This window comes from Castanea sativa, chromosome 1, assembly GCF_040712315.1.
Source record: "Castanea sativa cultivar Marrone di Chiusa Pesio chromosome 1, ASM4071231v1".
In the NCBI taxonomy this organism is placed as follows: domain Eukaryota; kingdom Viridiplantae; phylum Streptophyta; class Magnoliopsida; order Fagales; family Fagaceae; genus Castanea; species Castanea sativa.
Genome location: NC_134013.1, coordinates 16,623,513 through 16,635,042, shown reverse-complemented (window position 1 = coordinate 16,635,042; position 11,530 = coordinate 16,623,513). Strand labels below are relative to the sequence as shown.

General features: G+C 32.5%; 1 protein-coding gene across 2 annotated transcripts; it reads right to left on the bottom strand.

Annotated features, from left to right (window-relative positions):
* Positions 1-1,049: 1,049 nt before the first annotated feature.
* LOC142622178 (histone deacetylase 19-like) lies at positions 1,050-7,610 on the bottom strand. 2 transcript variants are annotated; one of them, XM_075795610.1, is made up of 7 exons: positions 7,466-7,610; positions 6,265-6,800; positions 4,213-4,653; positions 3,556-3,786; positions 2,278-2,348; positions 2,108-2,165; positions 1,050-1,477 (listed from the first exon to the last, which is right to left on the bottom strand). In XM_075795610.1, the coding sequence occupies exons 2-7, from the start codon at positions 6,790-6,792 to the stop codon at positions 1,382-1,384; spliced, it is 1,425 nt and encodes a 474-aa protein (XP_075651725.1). In that variant the 5' UTR covers positions 6,793-6,800; positions 7,466-7,610; the 3' UTR covers positions 1,050-1,381. The 2 variants fall into 2 exon arrangements, with proteins under 2 accessions (XP_075651725.1, XP_075651726.1); XM_075795611.1 differs by having other exon boundaries at positions 7,441-7,582.
* Positions 7,611-11,530: the final 3,920 nt, after the last annotated feature.

Below are 11,530 nucleotides of genomic sequence, written 5' to 3'. Positions count from 1 at the left end.
TATTGGTTATATTCATAATCTTTTAGGGACTAATTTTTTACTAAACATGTTGAGTACGTAACATGGTTTTAAAAACTAAATCAGACCGGCCAGTTTGACCAGTTGAACCAAGAACTGCCAACAACTCCAAAATCAGTCAAAATTGGCTAAAACCGGTCAAAAACCATGTTGAACCGGGAATCGGAGGCAAAAGCAGTTTTGCCCCGGTTTGGTTTTTAAAACCGTGGTTCATGCCATTGAAAATAAGAATTTGAGATAATTATTTTTGTTTTATACATGTTATTTGAAAATTTTAGCTGACAAAGCAAGATGAGTTCATAAACCATTGTAATAAAGAATTTAAATTTTTTTTTTATTTGCGTGTGTTATTTGAAATTAGTAGACTATATATTTTAGGATAATTGACTTAAGGTTCATATTAATTTTCTTATTAAGTTAATGATATTTTGAGAAAAATAAATAATTAAATAAATAATTTCTAGAAATGTTAATGATATTTTGAGAAAATTAATAGTAATTTCCATAAAATTTCTAGGAATGTACCAAATAAACTGTTACATTTTCCATAAATAATAGTCTTTTGAGATTCTTAATTAAATCACATGCAAGCATAGTTGCATTTTTAGGCATCTTGGCTCTCGGGCTTTACTTTCTTGGGAGTCTGGATGTCGAGGGGATATTAAATTCAATAAAAACTAAACCTTATGTAAGGGGTTTACTATTATCAAAAGGAGAAAAAAAAAAAAAGTAAAACCATGTAAGGGGTTTACTATTATCAAAAGGAGAAAAAAAAGAAAGTAAAACTTGGTAAATCAATAATTCTCATGGTTTGATTAAAACTAGAATTAGGACATTATCTAGGCCCCCAAAATTTTCCCCTCGTAAGGGGTATTTTTTAAATCATTTATCAAAGAGCTCATAAGATAATAGTTTAGGTATAAATCATTGCATATAAATTCAAGTTTAGAAAATGCCATCACTATCAAAAGAAAAAAAGAAAAAAGAGTTGCCTCATGGCTAAGATAAGTACGTCGTTTGGCCAGCCAATATGCAGAAAGTATCTCAAGGTACTACCACAGTTTTACAATTACAAACTACAAGAATATCTTCCACCAACCAAGTGAAGAGAAATCTAAAATAATTGATTGTGGATGATAATTGAAAATGCGACTAATAACACCAATGGTATCGTTGAAATAAGCACAGAGGGGAAGAACAAAGGGCACATGCTTCCAAGGATCACATTTTTTAATTTTCACGCCAATTCAATAAAGCGTTTGAAACAATCCCGTTGAACAATGTGAGAATGCTGTGATTGAAGCCACAATAAATACAAGTGTACAAATATTGCATGCTATTGAGGCACTCGATCGATCTTTGGTCATGAGTTCATATCAGTGTGTTGATCCGATGATTTGTTCGAGTTATCCTGCTCCACTTTGATGGATGGCTCATCTATTGCCATCATAGTTGGTGCCTAAAAGTGACAAAAATACTTAATTAATGCCTTCAATAGTGGCATAATAGACAAGGGAGGTGTTAACTCAAATGACTCTTTTCTATGTAGTAAACTTCACTTTCAACAGCTAAAGTTGAACTATACAAGTAAACAGAATATTACACACTTTTAACACAACAGAAGGAAGCAGAAGACATAAGCCATAATTTTTATATAGTTTAAAGAAGGGGCAAAAAGAAAAGAAGAGATGCGTCTTTTGTAAACTTCAAAACGCAATTGGGAGAACTTAAAATAACATTTCACGGGTTCCCAATAAAAGACAAAAAGGAAAAATAAAAAGGGTAAAAGAAGACCTATATAACTTCCACTTGCCTAATCTAGATAAGACTCCTATGAATGACCAACAGTGGAGACATTACATTGAAGAGCAGATTCAATGCTTTATAAACAGAATTCCTTTTCTTGGTCAGGAATAGAAACATTGACCTCACTTCTTTACTTTCAAGTATAACAGCAGAGATAAATTACCACTTGAAACTAAAAAAAAATCATGCCAGAAAAGACAAATTAATCTCTAGCTGTGTAGCTAAGTTAAGATGTGTGATACTAATTTTGGTAATTACAGAGAGATAACAGATTTGAACATACCAAATTTTTAGGTTCAGATTCGACGTATTCTCTTTTTACTCGACCTGGCAAAGGTTTACTGCGCAATAAAAAGAGACAAAATTGTTAGCAGCCTCAAGAAACAAACAAACAAACAAACGCGCGCGTGTGCGAGCACACACACAGAAGGAGGGGAGGGGTACTTTGCATACCGGTCATCATCAGAATCCATGTCAGAATCAGGATCCCATCTAGCATCTCCATCATCTTGATCTTCATCATCCTGAAGACAAACATTTTTAATCATTAACTTAGACAAATTCCACCTATATATTGGAATTTGGGCAATGACATCAGAATATTATAAGCAATATAATACCAGACCAAAATAATGGCAACAAAAAGAATGACAACAAACATGAGATTGGGAAGGGAAATGGGGTTTGAAACAAGACTGCATAGTGCTAACTCACACCCCAACGAGCCCATGAATAACAGTTAGATGTTCTGCTTTACTTTTCTAGAAACTCACACTAATCTATTGTGTACATGCATAACACTAACATTCCACATATTTGCATACTCTTGACTTCTCCTAAGCTTGGATTAGCCAAGTATGACTATAGCAGGTTTTAATATAGCAGCATCCAACGCATGTGATTGTTTGAAATTAAAAAAAGAAAAAGAAAAGAATTTGATAACATCCAAATTCCTTCCCATTGCATGCTAAGCCATAAAATGAGAGTGGCACAAAGTAAGCACTCTAAGCAACAAACAAAAAGGAACAAAAATATTTTGAAATGAGTAGCCACAATGAAGTACATTCTAGATGGGTCAAGTCAATCAAATAGTGTTTTGGTTCCTACCATTAGGATATTTTGGGACTTCCATATCTTTTATGTATATTTGTGCTAACAAATAAGAATTTCTCAATTATGCAGCAAAATTTCCTGCACCAAACATTAAACACAAGTTTCAAAGCACTCTGTACCGGTTTCCACAGACATATTTTCAACTAATTTCTACTCCTTTCCTCATTAACACCAAAGCCTTCAGATTAAGCTATATGTATCACTCCACAAATAATAAATTGCAAATCCAACATCCACAGTTTAGAATCATAATATATCATCATAAAAGACAGAAAACTTGAATAATTACACTTATTCTGATCTAACATCCACAATGGTAGAATACACAGTTGGAAGAACATAGAGAGTTACAAAATTATTAATTCTGAGATTTAAGCTCTATAAATTGGTTTTCATTTTTCATTCCTTCCCTTTTTTTTTAATCACTATTTTAGAGAGAGAGAGAGAGAGAGAGAAACTAAGATTTTTTTTTTTAATTTTAAGAATGTCGCATAAATGAACAAGGATTTATCAGTTTAGTGTTCATAATAGAACTTACTTGAAAATGTTAGGCAGAGAAGAAACAAGGACAACATATACCATGGCAATATAATGATAGTACGAGATGCAAAAACAAACCTCGAGAAGCTGTGTATCAGGTGGGCGCTCTTGGAACTGGGCACTTGGTGCATGTTGCAGCTTAGATAGATAATCAAGGAGTCTTTCTCTTATCTCATCCAATAATTGACGGGAGTTCTTGTTTTCCATGTTACTTGGAGCTACATGAAGATTATAGTCTGGACCAAAGTACTCGTAATACTCATGTTGTGGCATCTTATCATCAACTTCAATCCCAAGAGCAACACCTGTCTGCTCAACAAATAACATGATAATGAGTCTTAGGACCACATCAAACCTTATAACAATGACAAATGCAATACTTAAAGAATCAAGGTTTCAACATTTTAAAATTAAATGAGGGCTTTTATACAAAATAAGGACACATATCTTAGGCTCATAGCTTTTTGTTATTTTTCATTGTACTTTCTAGTAAACTCCTGAATTTTAAGATAATTGTAAATCACACTGCACATATTGATTTCTTACTATATATTTATTAAAATTTCCAAATGTCACCCAAATTCCATGTCATGTGGCATTTTCTAAAGTTTTTGTTAAAAATGGTCATTATACAACAACCAAAACCAACATATAACATTAAGCTTCTTAAATCAATAAATTATATAGGTTTATCTGAAGGAATCTCAATAATTGCATTGCAAAAATATAGAATACCTCATAACACCAGCAACGAGCAACATTTCGTATTGTATAACCACCTCCACCCACCAATAAAAGCGGAACATTGAAAGATCTAATAAATCTAACACACTCTGCATGGCCTTTAATTGATAGATTAAAACACCCTAATCTGTCACCAGACAAAGAGTCTGCACCACACTGTAGGACCACAGCACCAGGCCTGTAAACTTCCATCACTTTCCCTATTATTGGCTTAAACAGTGACTGGTAGCTCTCATCATCAATACCATCATCTAGGGGAACATTAAGAGAATAATATTTCCCTTTTCCATATCCAATATCACGAATATCGCCCGTACCAGGGAAATAGTCTCCAAATTTATGAAATGAAACAGTCATGACTCTATCAGTTGTGTAAAAAGCCTCCTCTACACCATCGCCATGGTGGATATCAATGTCTACATACAAAACACGCTGCATTGATATGAGAACACAGAGTTATATTGATGGCCATTTACAGCAAATAGTAGATAGTAACACATGCTAATAGAAAAATAAAAGTTTGTCATTTGCTATATCTTAGAGCCAAATTGCAACATCTCTTTTTCAGCCAGCCAAAATCATAGAGCTGAATTCAAGTTGCCATCTGAAAACAATAAAACTAATGATGATCATGATAATTAAAAGGATCGGTGTCAATTTGTCATTAATCCATGGCATTCACAAAAGCTTAGCAACAATTAGTGACAAATTCCATGAAACAACTTGTCATTCATCAAATTAGTTCAAGAATTGTTTGAACTCAAGCATAGCTCAAAGCGAAATTTTGCACTGAGAATGACTGGTGACACAAATGCAAAAACGTACCTCATGATCTTGGTCAGTCCAAGAACTGTTATCACACCCCAACACCCAAATTCAAAAACAACCATCAGACTTTACAGTTTTAGGTTTTTTCATTTTAGAAGGCATCCTGTTATAAAGAAGAATATATACATACATATATATATATATTATTGGTAAGTTACGCACACACCCGATGAGTAATGAACTTCCCCACCCTCCACCTTGCTGTTACAAGAGGTAGAGCCGTGGAGGTGTCATTTGAGTTAGACCTTATTGGCAAGAAAGAAAGAACAATAATGAGCAATTAACAATCAAAAAGTAATTTTAGAACACATCCTAGGGGATCGATTGATACAAACAATGGTAACACTGTGAATGGCACTTTTTGCATAGAAACTCCTATTGAAAATGACTGACAGACAATGCAGTCATTTTTTTTAATCACTTGTATTTATGCAAATGCAAGACTTGATGGTAAAGTCCTAGAAAGAGCAAAATGTTTATCAAACGTTTATACCAAAGGCAAAAGTAGCTGAAAAGAATGAATAGATCAACATAATACCACTATCAGTTGCATGATGTGTGTGTTGCACTTTATATCACACTTAACTCAAGCTAGATGAGTAGCTTCTAACTAGACCTCAAAAAGAAAAAGAAAAAGAAAATTTCTTGCTCATCTCAAAATAGAAAAACAAAGAAATAGAGAGTACAACAGGAAAAAAATCAACCAGAAAAAAAAGGCATCTGCAGCTCTTCTAAAATTAGTAGAATAATAGTGCCTTCAACATAAATAACAAAATAGACAAGGATTGGCACCAAACAGACATTTTTAGTGATGAACTTGAGAGAGAGAGAGAGAGAGGGTCTATATATGTAACTGTATGGTGTTTTATCATCTTAAGTGTAGACAACACATCTCAAAACCTAACAATGCAAAAAGCTGATTCCTCCAATTCAACAATTCATCAAACAACAACAATAAAAATTACATGGACTTTTCCTTGATGATTTATAAATTCAGTTCAATTCATTCAAGAATTAGTGCAAACTGCCAATAAGCTATAGTTCAAATGGCATTTTGTACTCCCACAAGAATGGGGTGGAGGGTGAGGTCATGTTTCAAGGCCCCATTGGGTGTGTGTGGGTGTGTAACATGCCAAAAAGAAACATACATTCCAGAATTGGTCCCGATCTCATACATGAAAATAAACAAATACGAGATAAGAAAATTTGACAAACCTCATGTACTTTGAGAAGCTCCAGAATTCCCAAGACAATATCATTCACATAGCAGAATCCAGAAGCCTCACACTTTTTGGCATGATGCAACCCACCAGCCCAGTTTATCGCAATATCACAGCTTCCTTGATTCAATTTAACAGCACCACCAACTGAACCCCCAGCATAAGTCTGACAGAATGCGTAAAGACCATCAAATACCGGGCAGTCTTCACCAACATTAAACCTCTTTAGCAGCCTCAGCTGATCTTGCTGCGTCTCCGGGGTGATGGCTCTAAGAAAATTCACATAATCATCAGCGTGGAACTTGCAAAGATCCCTATCTCTAGCAGGAGTGGGCTTCAAGACCTGCATATGTTGAAGCAATCCATAGTGGGCTAAAAGAGCATGTGTCATTCGAATCCTATGAGGCTTCATTGCATGACCTTGTCCATAATAATAATTTCCAACTTCCGGGTCATAGAAATATGACACTTTCCTCTTCACCCCATCAGGGCCAGACGGAAGGGAATTGCCTCCCGTTTCCATAATGTGATCTGAGAAGAGGTGAATTTAAAGCTAATCAAGATTAAAAACAACACAGTTTCCAAATAAATCAAAAATTTAACAGAGTTTCCAGCTCTCCACCTAAAGCAAATTAACTGCAATTGGTTCCACAAAGAACCTAATGTGGATTTGAAGTCAGATTGAAAAAACAAATAAAAAAATTGATTTCGAAAGTAAAACACCCATGTACACATTTCACATAAAAAGGTTAGAAATTACTTAGTCAAAGCACATAAGAGAGACCCTTTTCTTTTCTTGGATTAAGTATGAGATAGCAGACTTCTTTCATTCCAAATTAACAAGTTTGGGCAACACAGGCATAATGATACATAAAGAAAACACAGAAAAAAGTGTACTAACAAAATAAATATATTAATTTGATGCATAAAGAAAACACAGAAGAAGTGTATTAAGAAAATAAAAAATATTAATTTGGCATAATAATCTTTAATAATATATCTAAATAAAATACAAACAAAAAAAAAAACCCAAAAAAAAAAAAAAAGGTGTGGCACACAAGGACAAATCTAATCAGTGAATATATCCAAAGAAGTGCCATAACTAAAAGCAACAATAACAAGAAGATGTGAAAGCTAACAAGCAAAATCAAGACTCTATGAAGAAACTTACAACGAAGTAGGGAGAGAGAGAGTACCTTAGTGCCGCAGAGACACCACAAACAAGAACTCAAGAAGAGTTGGAAGAGTCCAGAGAAATATGACCTCGACCGCCTCTTTTGCTCTCTCTCTCTCTCTCTCTTTTCTTTCTCTTTCTTTTCTAATTTCTACTATTACTGTGTCTGTGGGATTATTATTATTATCATTATTGATAGAGATGTGGGATTATTATTTTTGTTCTGTACTTTCTGTTTTCCTTTTTTACGTTGTTATAATATAGAATTATTTAGAGACCGACATACAAAATGCAAAAAAAAAAAAAAAAAAAAACCATTATTTTAGGTTTAAGTTGAATTTTCTTCATCGCTTTGCACTGCAAACCCAAAGTAGAATAAAACATGTACATTTGCTTTATAATTTGATGACAAGCTCCTTATTTTTGTTAGCTTATTTTCCTTTTAGATAAAGAACAAAAATATTATTGTAATTACAAAAGATAAAACTTTAAAAATTTTACTGTAAATAAATAAATAAGTTAAAGAAAAGCAAATTCGCTTTTAAAAAAATAAAAATAAAAATCTATGGCTTGGCTTGGCTTTACGTGTAAAAAAAAAAAAAAAATCAAATAAGTTGGCAAGCATTATTTTTTGCGTTGCACACTAAATATGTTTACATAAACGGGGATTCAATCTTTTAGCTGTTCTAAATCTGATCGGATGTAAATGTAAACAAAAAAAAACTCCACTTTTTAGAATGAAAAACATGTATACATTATCTTCTCATTATAGCTCAAATTATATTTATATATATATATATATATAGATATATAATTATATAATTTGATCTATAATGGAAAGATAATGTGCACATTTAGGGTAATGAAAAAGCAAGTTGGGGATTGAAAGATAATGTGCACATTTGGAGTACTTTCTATCGTCCTAGTATTGTGGCCTCAAGTTCTTTTTCCTTAAAATCTCCCCCAACAATATCATCACCACAGACCACAGTAGAGTTTAACCACCAATTATTTTGGAATGGATTGGTGTTGTTGCTCTACACCAAGGAAAAAGATCCTCTCTATTTTTTTATAATTCAGAGTTTAAATATTATAAATGTAAAGATGTATAATTATATTTTTTAAATTTTAAATAAACACGTCAATTTACACACTTTAAAATCTAAAAAATAAAATCTTAATTATGAAATAGACAAACTCCTTTCGAATAAATTATTGTGTTATAAATTATTATTTACACTAGGAGGATTGTTGATGTAGTCTTCCCTAACCAATGAGATGATGTTATCTATGCAAATGTATGTGTGAGCTTCTTAATTAACATAAGAATAAAAAATAAAAAATACCAGATGATGTCACATTTACATAAATAATAACATTTTATTGCTGAGAGGTCAGAAGGACCACGTCAATGAGAAATTATTATTTATACAGAGAGGCATGTTGATGTGGTTCTCTCTAACTAATGAGATGATGTCATCTATACAAATGTATATGTGAGCTTCCTAATTAGTATAAGGAATAAAAAATAAAAATTATCATATGATGTCACATTTGCATAATTGCATAAATAACAACATTTTATTGGTTGGAAGGTTAGGGAGGACCACGTCAATAGTCCTCCTGATGGACTTAATAATTTCTTCACATCAATAATCCTCCTGGTGGACATAATAATTTTTCCTCCTCTTGTCTCTGTAATAGGATAGTTTACATAGAGAATGAGGTTAAGCAAGCAACAAAACAAAATCAAGTTACTGTTCATGCAATCTCAGTCGAGCAACTGTCGAGTAAAGGTCTTGCGAACTTCCAATTTAAGTTTCAGTTGAGCAAGTCTCATGAACATTCCGTTCGATATTTGCACAAGCGAGAAAATTTTTACTCAAGTCTTCTGTAGCTTGAGTTCTGAATTTATACTTCTTAACTCGACTTAATACAGACTAAACTTAAATAAAATACTGCTCATACAACACTTTATTTTGACACGGCAATTTAACCAACAATTTAAAACCTTACAATAATTGAAGTAGTTAGTGAGAAGATTACCGTCTACCATTATCTTTTTGTATTTAAATGTAGAGAGGTACTACGTTAACAATGCTTTTACAACATTTTCACAACAAATTATAGTAGTTAGTTATTATTGGTTCAAATTTGAACATGACACTAAGATTATTTTTTTGCTCCAACAATAACAATCAGTAATAATCTACCACTTAGAATTTGCTGTAAAAATATTTTGAAAATGTTGTGAACATATCATTTCTCTTAAATGTAAGCAGTCATAGGCTTAGTAGTACCTCCATTTCACAGTAAAGAGTTTATTTCTTATACCAAACAATATATATATATATATATATCATATTGCGGCGGGGCAAAAAGCAAAAAAACAGCTTTATGTCTTAAAAGATAAGTTTGCTATTTGCTGTCACGGAAAATTATTGAATACTCCGGGAGTATCATAAATACGTACTCTCCCTCTTATATGAATTATGGATCCCACCATAAATTTAATTAGTGGGACTTACAATTATGTGAGAGGAGGAAGTACGCATTTATAGTACTCCGGTAATACCCAATAATTACCCTTGTTATCACATTAATTTTTTTAGAGATAAGAAGTCAAGTCTATTTTAAAATATCCAATACAAAGATCAAGAAGGCTTATGTCATAGAATTAAGGGAGGAATGGTATTTATATCATTGATGTTCAGTTTGAAAGATGATTAAAAGAAAATACAAGTGTAGATCCTCAGGTCTTTTCCGAGAAAGATGTTACAAAACAAATGAACTCTCTCTCTTTTTTTTTTTTTTTCTCCTTCTCTAGATGTTTTATTTTGCTTTATATATCCAGTTTTAATGCATCTGAACTCTACACTTGGAGGGTTAGGATCACACTCCTAAAATTCCTGTCCCATCCAGAACTTACCAGCAAGTTTTACACTAAAATCTTAGCTGTGCCACTGTTTATAGTCACTTCTTCATTAATGCGACCAGAAAAGTGGTTGTCTTGTATTTAATGTAGAGGGAATGACTTCTATACCATTCTCTCTTCATCTTTCTTGCATTCCGTGCCAAGTCGGTTTTCTTTCCTTTTTGGTGGTTTAGCTCTATACTCTTTATACAACTAGTGCTTGTCCCTTTGAGGTTTGAAGTATGTCTTCAGAATCTTCAACAGGTAAGTTACCCCAATTTCCCTTCAAATTGTGGGATCGCTGCCCTAGGTCATTTTTCGGGTTTTTGCTCCTTGGAAATAACCTTGACCGCCCGTTTACTTGTTTTTGGATCCTCGTCCCCCCACAAATATAATATGTCATTTAGAATTCTAAATAACTAGTGTTAAGCCCATGCAATGCACAGCTTAATAGAAAAATATATGTAAATCAAACAATTTGTTTCAATAATATAATTAAATTACTTATCTAAAAAATTAAATTAAAGACTTTGAACTTATAAAGGACATTTGAACAAAAATAAAAATGTAATAAGCATGTATAAACATTTTTGTTCAATATGGATTTCATAAATTATGAGAGAAGGAGAATTATTGGTAATGGGGAGAGAATTGATTAGAATAATAAGTAGTTTTTCTATTTTATATATATATTAGAAATCCTAACTCAATTAGGATTCAAAGTCTTCATCTAATAGATAATCTCAAAAAATAATAATAATTTTTCAATTCATGTAAATGACACCCATAATTCTAACTTGATAAGTTTAGAGGGTCCTAGCCATGAATGTTTCTCTCTAATTGGTCCATCTCTATAGGAAAAAGACCTGAGTTATCAAAAATACAAAAAATCGGATAATGAATTTATGTTTTTTTCTTATTATAAATAAACAAATGACTTTATAGGGTTACCAAGTAGACTTGGATGAGTAGTATATTCCAATGTGTATGTAACTCCTATTCATGTAAAAAGGAAAAGAAAAAAAAGAGTAAATATGTGTGAAGAGGAAATAATCGCAATGAAAAGTGATTTGTCTCAATAATCAAATAGATCTAAGTTATAACTCTCCAACTCATGCGCATGTCTAACTCTTCCTAACTATGCACGTTCGCTTTTTTAATCCAAAGAAACAA